Source organism: Pangasianodon hypophthalmus, chromosome 9, assembly GCF_027358585.1.
Source record: "Pangasianodon hypophthalmus isolate fPanHyp1 chromosome 9, fPanHyp1.pri, whole genome shotgun sequence".
Classification (NCBI taxonomy): Eukaryota; Metazoa; Chordata; class Actinopteri; order Siluriformes; family Pangasiidae; genus Pangasianodon; species Pangasianodon hypophthalmus.
This window is the reverse complement of record NC_069718.1, coordinates 10,666,346-10,683,354: the sequence shown is the minus strand read 5'-3', so window position 1 is coordinate 10,683,354 and position 17,009 is coordinate 10,666,346. Positions and strand designations below refer to the sequence as shown.

At 35.3% G+C, this 17,009-nt stretch overlaps 1 protein-coding gene across 2 annotated transcripts in view; it reads right to left on the bottom strand.

The window, feature by feature from the left end:
- Positions 1 to 17,009, bottom strand: part of pdgfrb (platelet-derived growth factor receptor, beta polypeptide) — a 44,912-nt gene that overhangs the window by 15,266 nt on the left and 12,637 nt on the right. For both annotated transcript variants that reach the window (XM_026918918.3, XM_026918919.3), the window contains exons 2-6: positions 13,057 to 13,130; positions 9,292 to 9,582; positions 7,473 to 7,730; positions 5,655 to 5,785; positions 3,682 to 3,850 (exon numbers count right to left, since the gene is read on the bottom strand). In XM_026918918.3, coding sequence (XP_026774719.2) covers positions 3,682 to 3,850; positions 5,655 to 5,785; positions 7,473 to 7,730; positions 9,292 to 9,582; positions 13,057 to 13,105 — 898 coding nt within the window. In that variant the 5' untranslated portion in view covers positions 13,106 to 13,130. The remainder of the gene's footprint in view (positions 1 to 3,681; positions 3,851 to 5,654; positions 5,786 to 7,472; positions 7,731 to 9,291; positions 9,583 to 13,056; positions 13,131 to 17,009) is intronic.

The following is a 17,009-nucleotide window of genomic DNA, read 5'->3' as shown; positions in this document are numbered from 1 at the left end:
GCCAAATCATCAGCCTGAAACTGTAGTGTTTAGATTAGGAAATAAACAGGAATTATTACAACAAAAAAAAAGAAAAGAAAAAGACTGTAAGTAAAAATGTCACTGTTTCTTGGTATAGTTTGCAAAATCGAAATCTGTTTGTAACTCATCAATGCTTTATTTTCACGATATATTCCTGTTTTAATTTCTAAATAAAGAGATATCAGTTTGACTTTATATGTATATATGATGGATGATTTGGCTTTGAGTGGTAAAAAAATAGCCAGAAGTAAACAAATCCTCCAGAATGCAGAACGGATCTTACACCAGCACCGGAGATGGAAATGAGCTCTCTGTGAAGCTCTGACATGTGTTCAAATTATTTGTAAGGAAACTATTTGCAAATATTTGGAAACACAAAGACACCAATTCAATTATAGAATATGTGCTTGGTTTAAAGAGATTTTCCCATGAAATTAAGAATATAATGAATCAGATAATGACTCAAACCACTTTAACTGTATGTGTTAAAACCACTTTAACTGAATATATATATATGTATATGTGTGTGTATATATATATATATATACACATATACATACAGAAAACCACTTTAACTGAATATATATATATGTATATGTGTGTGTGTATATATATATATACACATATACATACATAAAACCACTTTAACTGAATATATATATATGTATATGTGTGTGTGTATATATATATATATATATATATATATATACACATATACATACATATACAGTACTGTGCAAAAGTCTTAGGCACCCTATTTTGTTTTAGTATAAACTTTGTTATAGATTTTTATTTTATGACTTCTACATTATTGATTCAGTACAAAAACATTTTAGATTTCCAAACATTAGTTTTCCAGCACAAAATTAAATGTTACAGAAAAATGTTTGTATGTCAGTAAAGAAAGCAGCATATTACATAAGAGACACTTTTCAGACAAAGGAACATAATGAAGGCTGCTGGGTTTTGCTGCAAAAATAAGAAGCGAGTCGACAGTCAAAGTCTCCAGAAGAACTGTGGCTGGTTCTGCAAGATGCTCAGTAACACTTACAGCTCATTTCCTTATAAAACTGCACAAACTGTACCTGAGACTACTAATTTTTTTAAAAGCAAAGGATCGTTACACCAAATATTGACTTTGTTTCATTTATTACTGTTTACTGCTCTTTATAGTATTTTTTAATGTAGAAACATTTAGTTTCATTATTTTTGAAGGCATCTTTGCTCTACGGCATTTCTTTGCATGTGCCTAAGACTTTTCACAGTACTGTATATATATATATATATATATGAAAGTTTATATATATGTAAACACAAAGTAAACATTGTTAGTACTAACAGTAGATTAGTAACATCACCACTCTGCTTTATTATTCATGCACCTTACAAATACTTGGATCATCCATGCTCTTTGTGTGTGTGTGTGTGTGTGTGTGTGTGTGTTCCATGCATAATTCACACCTAAAAGCAGCTGAGTTCATTATCACTTTCAGCAGGTGACTGTAATGCACTTTGCGAAGCATATTACGTCTACGTAAAGCTGCATGTGTGCTGCAGAAGCACTGGTGCTCTCACAAAGCCACCTATTCAGCTACGATTGGTTCCAGTCAGCTCTTTCCTTCCTCGTATAGACACTCAGTGTGTTTGGAGGAGGGGGATACAAGGATACAGGGAAGGAGTTAAATGCACCGCAGTATGTGCAGCAGTCCAGCTTGTGTGGTTGAAATGGTGGCTGCTTAAAAATAACACACCTCATTTCAAAAGAATGTCAACATTCACGTCTGTGATTTGCTCTACAGCTGAATCTTTGAGTAAAGGGTAAGCTGTGAAAGCCAGCATTTGTTTAAAAACTGAAGGGCTGATTCAACTTGTCGTTTAAATGAAGCTGTTGATGTAGGTTTAATTTAATGAGTTATGATTGACATCACAAGTCAGTTACAAACATTTACACCCAGTTTGTAAATACAGAAATACTACGTTACTGTACTGAAATCTACTTTAGCAGCTTGGATATAAAGTCAACCTTAACTTCTACTTCTCTTTCTTTTTTTTTTGTTAAAGTGAATAGCAACCTTTATTCTGACTAATTTCCCCAGACACATGTATTACTTTCAGCAATATTAATATTAACCATTATAATGTCTCAGAAGAGAAAGAAAATAGAAAGAAACAAAGAAACCAGCTGTCTAATGTCTGATCTCACCTCTAAAAACCAATTTGACAAAATATGTTTATTTGGTTAAAGGCTGTGTGGAGGGAATGTGTGGAGAGATTTTTTTATTTTTTTGGGTGGAGGAGTGGAGTTAGTTATTCTCTGATTAATTCACATTTCTTGGAAAAGATCTTATTTTGTTAGAATTAAATTTCCCCATACTTTTATTAATTACATTAATATTAATATTAATATTAACTATTATAATTTATATAAATAAATTAATAAATTTCAGCTGTCTAATCACCAAATTCACCTCTAAACATGGGTGGTGAATGGGTTTGTGGTGGAAAAGTTTTCAACAGAAAAACACAGAGTAAAAAAAAAAAATCTTTTCATGATCCTTGCTCAAGCGAGGAGACAGATGTGAAAATATTTGTTTTTCGACTTCTTCCAAAAAAAGAGGGAATAAACTGAGGTAACAAAGTTGTCAAATGAGTTATTTTTCTCATTTTCCATGTTCTCATTTTCCATATGTTTTTTTCATCAGAAATTAAATGCAGTTTCAGCACTGACAATTTGGCAGAGCTGACATGATGTTGACTTTGGCAGTTTAGTCTTTTGGGAAATAATTTTAAAATGTTAACATGATATCTATGTCTAGATCTTATAAAAATGACCTTGAAATACCCTTTACAACATAATCATCTAAATGTCGATCTAGCTGACAAAGTACATTTGTGCCACAGCTAACTTGCTAACTGCTGCACAAACAAGTCATGTCCTGTTGGAAATTGTGCAGCACTATCAGATGTACTGGCTTGAAGTGATTGAATGATATTTATGTATTCGAATTGTAAAAAGTGTTTATGGTTTAAATATCCTGAGAGAAATACTTTGCAAGTTATAATGCATATAATACTATAGACGATGCAAAAAAAAAAAAAAAAAAGTCACACAAATATTTATATTTCTCTATATTTGGTGGATTATTTAGCTAAATTAAGTAACTGCTCCATGGTGCTACTAGCACCATCTCTATTGAGGTTCACTGAGTTAGCTAACATCACCCTGCTAATGACTAGCTTATGCTGTATTATCATTGAATTTCAGCTCTTTATATCTGGGAAGTTTGTAGGTATTTCATCTGTACTTTTGAAAGGTACAGTATACTGTGGTTGTCTCTTTTAATAGTTCTTCATTGTGATGCATAAAGAAGGTGACAGGCTGGATTTTTTATTTTTTTTTACAAACAGCTATTTAACTATTTATAATGTATTTTCATTGCTTTTAATACTTATGTGATTCCTCATATCTCTTTATCTTTGGTTATGCTTGGTTATCTTTGATCTTTATATATGCTTATCGTTGATCTTTATATATTCATAATTTATGTGTTGGACATGAAACTGATACAACACAGCACAACAAAACCTCTACATCCTTTAGCATGGAAAGCAAAATGCTGCAGTGTGAGGTTGTGTATGAAAGTCGTCGTTGGCACTTACCCAGCACAGTGATGTTGATACTAAGAGAAGTACGTTGATTGCCCACGCTCTCTTGTGCGTGGCAGACGTACTGTCCAGAGTGTTCCAGAGTGGTTTGGGATATGTTCAGGAAGGAGCGCATGCTCATGGTCGCTGGGATTATATCTGTCAAGACTTCCACATCTCCAACCTGAGGTTAAACAGGTAACCAAGATGTCAAGAGGAATCACCAGCTAAAAATTGGTTCAATAGTTATGTATAGCTAAGCATTATGGGAAATTGGCAAACTAGTGAGCATTGCTGTGTTGTGCCTAGAGGCTAGAGAATTGAAAGAATTTGGGTTTACGCACTGACGAATGAAAGCTACTCTACTTGTGTTAGGAGCTCATATAAACTACTTCTTTATGAGTCAATGTAAAAAGGTTTTTCATTGTACTGTTTGCCATAATGAATAATGTCGATCTATCAGTGTTTTGTCTGTGAATATGAAAGGCAAAACACCACCAATACCTTCATTCACAGTCAAATTAAACCTAAACTAACTAAAAACTAAACCTAAAAATTAAACCAAAAACCTAGCACAGGAAAAGCCATGCTGACTAGCTATCCTGTCTACAAATATAATACCATGTACATGCTTATATAGTACATGCTTATAACAATATCCGCTGGTTAATTCTCTTTTTTTATAAAGAATTTCAACATATAATGTTGCAACTAATCTAGGTGACACTTTCTATTAAGGTCTTATTTATAATAAACAAAGAATACATTCATATCATGTTATAATGCATTCATAAGACAATATACACATTGTTCTAATTATTAATAAACATGCATTAGACTTATATACTGCAGATTATTAACATGTTGCATTTTAAGTAGCTTTCATAACACATTATATCACCAATACCTTGGCGTATTGCAGTATGAAACCTGCCTTGATGAATTAAACCACAGTAATTATCAGTGAAATCATACTACACAACCATTTTTGTAGTACTCTAAATCTATATATAGTATAGTTTTGGGCCTGTTAAAATTGGAAATGCTATTGATTCACTAAATGTTTCTTTTTAAAACGTATGTCACTTAGAGCTGACACCTCTTTGACTTGACAAGAACTTTATTAATAATCTATACTCATTGGTGATATTGGTGATTTTATGTGCACTCTGTAACTTGTGCACTCTGTTAACAATGTATAAATGCATTATAAACATGGCTATAATGTTTATAACCTAGATGACATCCAGTGCTACTTGATGTGTAAATCACTGTTTGAAGGGGATGAGGTTTGCAAATTTTACTTAAGGGTGTGACATCCCCTTTAATTAAATGGTAGCGTCACTAAGTTGTTGTTCAAGACCTGGAGATCTAGTCTACTGAGTAAAAAGTAAAAAAGAGGTCTAAAACAGATGTCTGGTGAATGATTAAAATAGCAAATGGACATTAATGGGTATTACTGAAGTCTGAAAACACTTTAACCAATAAACTGGATTTACAAAACAACAGGAATCTAATTGAACACAATTCTCAATGCACTTTATGCACCACTTTAGAGCCACATAATACATGCATTCTTCTAAGAGACACAGCATACTAAAAAGCACAACGCTTTGATCATATATGAAATGTGGCTGATGTTTTCTGATAACCATCAAAGACCCACAATCCCACAATACATGCTATGTTAATGGCTTGACAACTTCCTGTTTGTAAGAACAATGTTAATAATGTTGACCAGTGCAAATCCTAGCATAGCCTCCAGCATTTAGTTACTTCCTTCTCAGCATCCTCCTCCACTCCTCTGTCTTCCTGTCCTTCTTCAGCAGATTTAAATCTTTAATAAAAAATGTGTTATCTATAAAAGATTCTCAGGGATAAGGTGTGGCAGCACATCTTGAGGTAATTTGGGCTGTTGAATTTTCTCTCGAGGGGTCATGGAGTTGGAAGAAAACTAGATGGGGCAGTTTATTTTTCGGCCCACTCACGTCTTTGTTCGGTAACTCCCAGGAGAAGAAGACAAGCTCAACTCCGTGGGCCGTGCAGTTGACGCTGAGCGGCTCGCCTTGTTTCAGCACCGTCTTCGAGGCATTGATGTGGGCGTCCAGCGCCTCAGGAACTATGGCCATGTGAACAAGAGATACAGAGTCACATAATACAGGCATTGTTTGGAGACTGTGTGCTACAACTTGTGTGTTTATAAATGGAAGGGGAACACTGATACAAAAGAAATGACGGGAAACAAAGTGGACAGATGTTGTACACATGTGAAGATGTCTGCAGATCAAGCGTTTTTTTCTCCACCAGGGATAGAAGGTATTCATGACCTGCTACATTTGGAAGAACTAAAAAGCAGATTTGCTAAGATAGTGTAGTGTGCACTTTTTGCTAAATCTCATCATTGTGCTCATTTTTTAAGGAGGTCTGGAATAAGAGTCTGACTTTACCTCTAATCTATGACCATTTATTTTTATATATCTGTATATTATCTGTATATACTTTGTGTAATTTCTGTGGATAATCTGGGTACCGTTGTATATACAATGTGCATGTCTCTTACATATATTTATGACTAATACTTGCATATACTATACTTACTGTAATATTTCTATTATAACATAGTGTAATTACCATTGTTTATCTACTCAATAGCTCCTGCACATATTCACCGCCCATAGCCTTGTTATTTAAATAGAACATAGACCATTTACACTCTACATAGAGGACAATATGTCAATCAGGGATACAATTCAGTGACCTGAAAGGTAAATTCGTTAACATGCTCTGCTTCAAGTGCTCCATACGTTCTCATAAAGTGTCCCTTTCTGCCCTAGACACCTAAATAAGATACTAAAAATGCAGAACAGATACAAAGTTTTATTTTATTTGATAATTAACCAGGTTACAATTAACTAAATGACAGTGTTCATAAGGTTACCTGATATAACCCTAGAGAATCCATAAGCATATAATGGTTTATTCCAATAGTGTTCAGTTGTCATAGAGACCAATTTATGTGAAAACACCAAATGAGTCAAATAACAGGTTGACATAAGATTGTGCTACGACACGTTCCAGGATGACTTAGTATTGAATATCATGATGACTGATTTTGTAGTTCAATGCACTTCTCATTTGTCAGTGAAATAATTCTGCTAATAGGAATTTTTATGCATACTTATGGAAAAGACATAACACTGTAATGACAATTATGTTTTTTTTATCTGGCCCTTAAGTAAATGAAGTTTAATTTTTCTATTTCTAAGAATTTAATTAATATAAATGACAGATAAGACGTATCTGCTAAGTCATTTATGAGTTATGCATATAAGACAAGTAAGTTTAATTTAACTGTTCAAAAGATTTTTCAAACACTTATGGCATCATCATAGCCCCTTAATAACAGAGCTATTTGTATATTATATATACTATATTGCATATTATTATATATACTACTCTATACAATACTCTATTATATATTATATAAAATATATAAGTATATTTTCTCGGAACCCAAACTATTATGTGACTTTGACATTCAATAGGTACATTGAGGTACAAAGTCAGTTGTCATAACATTCTTAAGTCAGCCTGGAAAGTGTCATATCTATGTCAGCTGGCTCAACTTGACATCGAAATTGACAAAAGCAGTTTTTGCAGTTGATGCATGTTGGACAAAGTGTTTATAACTCTTTGTGTTGATTTATGTAAGATGTTGTGAAGGGCTTATGAAGGTGTCAGGTAGCCCTATGAACACTGAACAAGTAAACAGTTATCATATATTTTTTCCTGCCATAGGCACCTACCTAAGATGCTGAAGACGTAGAATAAATGGGACCACTTTTCCTCTCCGTTGTATTCTCCTCTGCATTTGTAAATCTTGTCTTCCAGTATTCCTGTAAAGCCTCTGGTGGGTATGTACTTGCCGGTCACTAGGCTTTCAGTGTCTTTTTCATGGAGCGTAACGTTTATTTTTGGGTCTGTCACCAGACAAGGGACTGTCCCTTCATCGCTTGTCTTAGTGATTGCAAGATAGTCATTCTCCAAAAACCACTCCTCCGGGTCTGAAAAGAGGGATCAGAAGGACGGGACATTTTTGTATCAAAATAATGTTGTATGCTGTATAAAAAGAAATGTAGTGCTAATGCTCATCAATAGTATCAACTGCTGTAAAGGTTTCCAGCAAACTGAAAAACGTCAAATGTGCTAAATAGGTTAATGACACTTTTGATTGACAGCCAATGTATTAATAGCATTAGTAACACAGTGTTGTTAAATTCTTATTTTTATATGAGATTAGTGGGGACAGTTCAAGTCTTTGATCAGTATGAAGTTGCAAAATGACAGGAAGTGAAGAACGCAGGGTGAATGAAGAGGTCAAAGAGGTGTCAAAGACTTGTTAAAGACTTGCAACCATCAATTCTGCTGAAGACAAGAAACCACACATGGACTTCAAAGAATTGAGCAGTAGGGTCAAAGAACTGTGTGTACGTGACAGAGATTATATGATGAAAATAAAAGTGTCGCACAACGGAAAAGTGTTCGGCTTATCATCAGGAGATCGCAAGTTCAAATCCCGATGATGCCACTGCCATCCGTGACCTGGAGCCAAGGGAGTAAAACTGGCCTTGCTCTCTGGGTGGGAGGGATGGCATGCTCTCTCTCTCTTCCTATCAATCACAGCAACACTAGCCAATCACAGATGTCCGTGAGCTCATGTTTGCGGAAGAGGGCAGACGAGAGCATGAGCAGCAGTTTAGAAAGATGCAGTTGGCTGGCTTCCCATGTCTCAAAGGAAACATGTGTTAACCTTCACCCTCTCTGATTAGAAACTGTCACATGATAGGAAAGAGCTGGATAGTTGGGTGGAAATTAGGGACCAAATTGGGGAGAAAGATGTGGAAAATCCCCCAAATGCTTAGATATGCAGCAAAAAAGCAAATAAGCAAGCCTCTGGAGAGATAAGCTCTAGACACCTGCATCACACTAAATGTCACAGGTTAAAATCCCATATACAGTACATCATGCTCTATAAGAAATCAGCTCCTGATTTCTCCAAAATGATACTTAAACCTTTTACTCAACCTTCTTGACTATGACTATTCTATCTTGTCCTCCTACGTAAGATTTATTTACCTTGTCTCTTATGTTAAAGTCTTGTTAGAAAAGATTTATCCATCTTAGTTTCTTCAAATTATCCATCAGATCGATATAAACATAAACTGCTACCTTTAAAATCTCTATCTGGTAAATATAACATGTATTAAAGGCTGCATAAAATCATGGATAAAGGGCTAGACATTGGCTGTATCGGGCAGTGGGTGGGGCAGAAGTTTATTCTAGAGTAAGGAAGCTGCAAAATATATTATTATATTATTTAAGGATAAACAACAGGAAGGAGTCTTTGCTGTTGGCACTTTGTAAAGTTTTTCACTACTGGAAAGTCTTCAGGACATGCCTAGTACATCATATGTAACCATGTATAATTCCAAGATCTCATCTTATACAAGAATATATTATTTAACACTGTTTCTTCTTAGAGAAAGCTTTATATTTAATTAAATGTTTTTTTATGTAATATCATTTGTGTATCATCATTGTATGTGCAAATGCTTTGCTTCTCACCTGGCACATAGATAGCCACCTCCCTGCTCTCCTCAGAACCATCCTCAGTGCACACGTACACTCCTGTGTGTCTCCATGTCACATTCTCAAGGTGGAGAACGCTAGAGGTGAGGGATCGGTTCTCTGTTCTGAACACAGGTTGTTTCTCATCTCTTTTGTAGCGCCAGGAGACAGGCGCCCAGCCGGAACAGATGATGGAGATTGAGGCATTAGTGGTCAGGATGATCTCTTTCGTGCTGGGGCTGAGCTCCAGACCAGAACCAGCTGAACACAGCAGGAGGATCAGGAGGGCTTCGGATAGCAAACAACAAACGAGAATATTAATAGTCCATGCAGACAACATTTAGTCAAATACAGTATGTGCTTCCTCATCTTAAATCCTGCAAACTCTGATCTACTATATCTTCAGATTTAAGAGCATTTAAGGGACAAAATATGGTACTGTAATTGTATTCCTGCATATTTCAGGAAACATTATTTCTTTTTTAAAGTATTTTTCCAACATTTAATTTAAAATCATGCATTTAACCATTCAGAAATGTGATAACCCATTTCAGGCACCAATCTTTCAAGGTGCTACAAGGTTTCTTTTTGACAAAAGCTCCCTTTTCTCTTAAATTAGTAACAGAGTTGAGTTTTTTTAGCATAGAGTTAACATGAAAATGTGATTAACCAGCATCCATTCTTATAGCATGAACATTGCTAATGACATACTAATGATTTACTTAAAATATATCTTTTAATAAATTTACTTTCAATCTATAATTTGGGTAACAGGCTTGTACTTTCACAGTGACCTTGTCTTTTACTGAAAATAATGGAAAAAAGCATGAGAGAATTTGCTTCTTCCCATGATTTTTAGGAAATTTAGATGATGCAACTTCCTGTTGAACATGGAACTTACTCCAAATATTTCATAGGGGTGAATGTGTTTAGGGTAACAGAGTTGAGTGAATGTTGTGAAAGAATAAAATGTACATTTTTCGTAACCTATAATGGAATAGTGTTTAAGAGGACTACAAAGTTTCAACAAACCCTTTATAGAAAAGGTCCAAATGTAATACTGAAGAGTCTTGAATTAACGCAAGGTGAAGCTTTAAAGGTATTTGTTTTTTCAGATGATACATTCCTAAGGGAACACGGTAATCTAATAATCTGAGGATAATCTGAGGATATAATAGATGTGACTTTTTTGAGCGTCTGAAGCAGTCCTCTAACTATCAGACGGGTGTGTGGTTAGTTGTTGAGGAACATAACAAGTAAAATAGGAATTAACCATAAACTAAGAATAAATGACATTGAACATAGAATTAAACAAGCAAATTTAAAAGGCAATTTATTTTCCTGTGCTCACAGTGTTGATTTTCCATGCAACAGTTCACATTTGCATGAAATCATCCATTGCTAAACCTTTGATGTGACATGAAAAAGACTGTTAGGGATCAAAAGCGTTTAACCAAAATTTCCATTTGTTTCCATTTGCAAATGCCGGCATTCATTAAAACGCCCACAGAAACACTCATCTGAGCATCTGAGATTGATAGCAATACTCACAGGACACAATAAAACATTTGGGATTTGTTAAGAGGGTTATTTGTTCAATATTGACATAGAGTTTAATAAACAATATTTTACAGCCATAATACATCATAGGCTCTTTGGAGTAAACATGTAGTCAAGACATAAAATAGGATTATAACATTTATTTTCTAATTATCTGGCCGCATTTGGGATTTGCTCTTAATTTCAAGATGTAATTCTTTAAAATATTCCCTGAGGGCTCTTTTGGTGGTTAAAGTTTCTAGGTTTCTAAGGTGGATCTACTTAAAATTATTGATGTTGTACATGAAGTGTTCCTCCAGTGGGACCAAATGGAGGGACAGAAACTATTTTCGTATGTTAGATTTAACTACAAAAACTTTTAGTATGTTAGATTTAACTACAGAAACTTTTAGTATGTTAGATTTAGCTACAAAAACTTTTAGTATGTTAGATTTAACTACAGAAACTTTTAGTATGTTAGATTTAGCTACAAAAACTTTTAGTATGTTAGATTTAACTACAGAAACTTTTAGTATGTTAGATTTAGCTACAAAAACTTTTAGTATGTTAGATTTAACTACAGAAACTTTTAGTATGTTAGATTTAGCTACAAAAACTTTTAGTATGTTAGATTTAACTACAAAAACTTTAAATATGTTAGATTTAACTACAGAAATTTTATTATGCTAGATTTACCTACAGAAAGCTTTAGTATGTTAGATTTAACTACAAAAACTTTTAGTATGTTAGATTTAACTACAGAAATTTTATTATGCTGGATTTACCTACAGAAACCTTTAGTATGTTAGATTTAACTACAGAAACTTTTGGTATGTTAGATTTAACTGCAGAAACTTTTAGTATGTTAGATTTAACTACAGAAACTTTTAATATGTTAGATTTAACTACAGAAACTTTTTTTGTGGACGAGTCAAAATCAGTCAAAACAACAATCACCAAAAATGACAAATGATAAAAATGATTGAAATGATTTTAAACAAATCATAGTAATAATCTTTAAAAAAAGAAGTTAACACTTTCTAATGTCCTATAATAATGTCCTATAATCTGTCTATCTATCTATCTAGATAGATAGATAGATAGATAGATAGATGTTTATAATGCATTACAAATTGTTAACTGAATGCATTATAAGTAGTATTTATAAAATACAGTATTATATTGTCAAGAAACCCAGGCCCAGTTTGCTGGGATTTGCTGGGATACAGATTTTCTTTCTACTTTCTACCATCTGAATTTATTTCTGTGTGCAAATTACTGACAGACATATAGCATTATAACCTAAGTATAATAACATATAAGCTGTTTTTTCTGAGCTCTTAATAAAATTAGATTAAATTCATGGATGAAATGGACTGAGTGCACACTCAGACTGTTAAGTTAAGCGCTTTTTACAAATATGTTTGATATAAATCATTTTCAGACCACTGCAATCTTGTATACACCACTATCCTGATTTCTATTCTACTCAGTTAAGTGTTGCTCTTTCCAATCCAGCATGGCTGATGGTGCCAAATGCAGCACATCTCGGCCATTAATGTCTTAACTTTCCACACAAAAAGATCTAATCAAGTAACAGAAGATGTCAGACTGTAAATACCTTTAGTAGCATTTTGAATAAAATTTGGCAATGCTAAACTGAACAATGAATGTATTTTTTAATAAATATAAACATAATTTTTATTATAAATTTGAAATTATATATATAGAGAGAGACCTAATACGTCAGTTACACATTACAAACTTCAGTTAGTTGTTAATTTGGTTGCGTAAAATGCCATTTACGTAGACCATCTATGATAATAACATACCATGCCAAAATGGGATTTTTGTGGTATTAGCATTATAATTTGTTAGCAATTCATAAAACATAATAAATATTAATATAAAGTGCACTGTCATACATAATTATGTGTATAAATGTGTTCATAGATCATTATTGATATGGCCTTCATGACATTAAACCAAGTCTTGTGTCTGAGCTATGTATGGCCTCAGAAAAGGAAGGGTTCATCAAGAGTACTTTGGAGGGTTAATGGTTCTAGCATTCAAAAATGGTTAAACGTGGAAGTTTTTCTGAATTCAAAACTCTGTTGTAGGATTCTAGAACAATTTAGGGACATTTAGGGTGCTAAGAGTTCAGTGGCTTCACAAAGCTTATTTTCTTAGTCTTGCTATTTGAGTCCATGTTTAATCTCTTACCTGTTATTAAGGGTGTCAGTGGGAAAAGGCTGACACGGACTCCCTGCATAGTGGCTGACTGGTGTTGCCTTTTTCTGTAGACAGAGAAAAAAAACAACAATTCAGCCATTGCAAGCAAAAAGAACCACAGAAAAACCATAAAGAACAGCACTTCCTGAACAGTTCAGACAGTGTCATCCTACCTAAAGGGAGGTATTTATTCTTAATAGCACACAAATGTTCTAAAAGCAGTGTATTAAACAGCATCAGCAAAAAAGTGAACTTCCTAATGGTTCTCATCTTTTTTCTTTTTCATTAACTCCCCAAATTGTTCTGTGCTGATCCAAGCAGAGATATGAGCACACAGAGAACAACAAGTCCAGTTGGGGAACAACAAGTCCAATTCTCGCTCGACTACACACATGGGACTGTGCTTCAGTCAGTTAGTTACTGTCGCATTATGTTTCATCTCTCTGGCATGAATGAACTGTGTGCTGATCAACAATGTCACCTCCAAAAATATTCTGAAAGTTCTCTTTAGCAGGCATTAAATGCATAAAGTAAAGGAAAGATGAAAGATGAACAGGTTTACATCAACACAGGACACCAACTGAATGAGCCACCTTGTTCATTCAGAGTAAAGGTGGAACTGGCCATCCTGAAAAAGCTTGGGTACGTCCCTCATCACCTCTTTAAAGAAATAAACACTCATGTTTTGTGGATACGGGCGATTAGAATGACAACAATGATCCTGCCCTTGTTTAGATTTATTTAAAGGTCACTGATAGGGAGAGGTCAAAGGTGACAAAGGTCAGGATGTGTGTCAGTAAGTAAACCTGGCATTAAAGAGAAAAAAGAGAGAGAGTACAAGTGAGAGAGAGCTGCAGAGATAGAGAAGTAGTGAAGGAACAACCTGGATCTTCTGAGATATTCATACAAGTTTGAACAAAAGTGGATGATGTGGTTCAGTTGTTCAAGCTGTCTCGAAAAGAATGCAGCTGTGGGAACTATAACCCAACCCTCATCCTGACATTTTTTTTTGTATAAACTTCTCTCATCATCATTTTACATCAGCATTTGGTGCAGTGAGATTTAACCCTTTTGTGTCATCTCTACCTAATGAGAGCAATGCAGAAGCACTTTAGTCCTTTTGGTCTGTCCAGCACTCTCACCTCCTCATCTGTACACTCTGCTCAAATAGATATTTTCCAAAGCTTCCAAAAGTGTCATTCTGACACTGCCATCAGTGCCGTCATGTTTATCATGTCATAGATTGCTAACTAGCTGAGCCGGGCCTCTGCTGCAACTCAGCACAACTGCTTAAACTCAATCGTAACTGTGCTAGCAATGTCCCCATGTGACATCAGCACGGCATACAGCCATTAACATCTCACAGGATTGAAAATACAGTACAACACCAACCAACAACTTAACACCAAAATCGCTAAACACATCACAAATATTTCAATAAAAACATATTTAATGTGTTTCAGGGTAAAGTTTGATTTCAGGCCCTATAGACTTGAGTTGTGCATGTTGTTATGAGTTTACAAGTGTGAGAGTAGCGAGGGAGTAATCAGAAAAAGAGAGGTATGATTGTCGTGGGTGGAAAGAGATGAAGCAATAAAGGGTGGGGGATTGATGAGGTCTGGAAATAGTTAGAGCCGAATCACAGGCCTGGACAAGGGTGGGAAAACCAGTGAAGGCGGAAGAAATGGAGGAGGTGAAGGACGAAAAAAGTGGAGGAGGAATCATACAAAAAGGGGGAGAAGAAGAGCCAAGTATTACCTCACGGAAATGTTCTTAACTTGTAACAGATACAGCAATTCTTAAACTGCTATTTTTATAACAAAGTTGGCAATAAAGACTAAAAAAACTGACCCACAGCTGACTCTTGGTCTGGTTGTTATAATGCATAAAAGAGATATGAGCACAATAAAGCTCCTGGGATAAGAGCTCAGTGTCTCTCAGTGGTGACTAAACAAGTGCTGGGGTAAAGAGTTAAGCACGTTATTACTGCATGCGTATGTCTCAATGGCAATGTATCATCTACAAGTAACCGCTCAGATGGTAACTGATTATAATGTGATAACGTAGCTTCATAGTAATCTAATACTAAAAATAGAGATGATGTACTCTTGAAATATGTATTGGTGAAAGAACTAATAAGTAGGGAGGCATCTGGGATAAGAAGAATACTCTTATGACTCTTAAGACTCGTGAACAAGTGACTCAGTGGACTGCTGATTTGGCTTTAACATACATTTTTTAGCTCCCATTCATTGACCAAAGAAATGTCCTGATACTTTTTTTATTTAAACATTCTGATTAAAGTAAACAGTCTGATCACATCCTGTATTGCCATTCGTAGTTCCCTGAAGGACAGTCGCTTTTCTGTTTTTTTATTACATATGGCACTAATTATTACATATCATTGTGGCCATTGCATGGTTTAATTTACTGTCTTTCCCATAGATCTCACAGCAGATATCACTTTAATCACTCTTCCAATTGAAACACAGGCAGTTGAGCAAACCTTGTGAATGAAGCTATCTGTGCCCCAATAAAGAACCCTCTTTCAAAGTCACTCAGATCTTTTCCTCTTGCCATCTTTTGATTTTGGTCATTCGCCAATTGCCACCTATCACATGACAGCTACCAACCAGGGACGGTGGGCAAACATGTGCTTCCTCCAAGACACATAAAGCCAGCAACAGTATCTTTTTCAAACTGCTGCTCATGCTGTGTCACAGGGCAGCATACCACACTCAGAGAAAAGCACTATCCACCCACTTCCAGATACACGAGCTCATAGATGCAGACGATCGGCTAGTTTCACACCGATGAGAGTGAGTAATTCCATCCTGCCCACCCAGAGGGCATGGCCAATTTTGCTCTCTAGACTCCTGGCTACAGCATCGTTAGGATTTGAACTTCCAATCTCCCAACAGGGCGAGCTCTTTCCTGTTTTGCCACTTGGCAGCCCTTCTCTTTCCATCTTGATCCAAAATCCAGGTCAATTGTTCCTGCTCACCATTTTTATACATGCCACAGAACATAGCAGGATGTTAATTACAACATTACTAACATTATGCTGCCATTTTTTTTCTTTCATCATATCTTGTTGCAAAAATGACAACACATATTTTATCATTACATTTTGTCTATTGTTACACCCCTCATAAATATACTGCCAAATACTGCCAGTGTGATAACTGTATAGTTTCTCTGGAAACAAAACATCGAGTTCGAGCATGTTGGGGAATTAATATGCCTGGTGGTTTAGCTAATAAATGCATGATATATTCACTACTCATTTAACCATCAAATACACAGGAAATATTATGGGTTTTTAATAGCTTTTAAAAATGAGGTTAGACTGTATCAAGTCAGGAATGGAAACACACGCACACACCTCTCTGGGACTATTATCCAAATGCTACTCTAAGATGTTCGCGTCATAAAAATGCAGACTCTCATTGGGATTAAAAAACACGTAGAAGGAAGAAAGACTTGTGTTGTAATTATGTTTAAGAGAGGGGGTTGCAGGCCATGTTCCCAGAATAAGACTGAGTTCCTTTCCCATGGTCTCTGATACACATGGGACAAGTCAGGGAGCATGCAGGCCTTCGGGGTCATGCTTACAGTAATGACAGCACCCGGGAACACTTATCCTGGCGGGAAACTGTAAATCATCATCAGCATAATCATTAACATTGCCACTGATACCTCATTGTTAATTATAATAAAAATGTCCTTCTAATGTACATGTGAACCAAAAAAAAAATGTCTAGGATTTTCCATTAGGATTTTTATCAGGAAGTGACAAGAGTACAAAAAAGTCTAATCGAAAACATTAAGCATGAAAGCAGTCCATGTGGAATTCTGAACTTCAGCATCTATATTTGCTGTGGTGCAGCAAACCCAGCCACAGTGTCCCGGTGAAGTGGGTTTGGAGAAGGAGGGAGAAATAC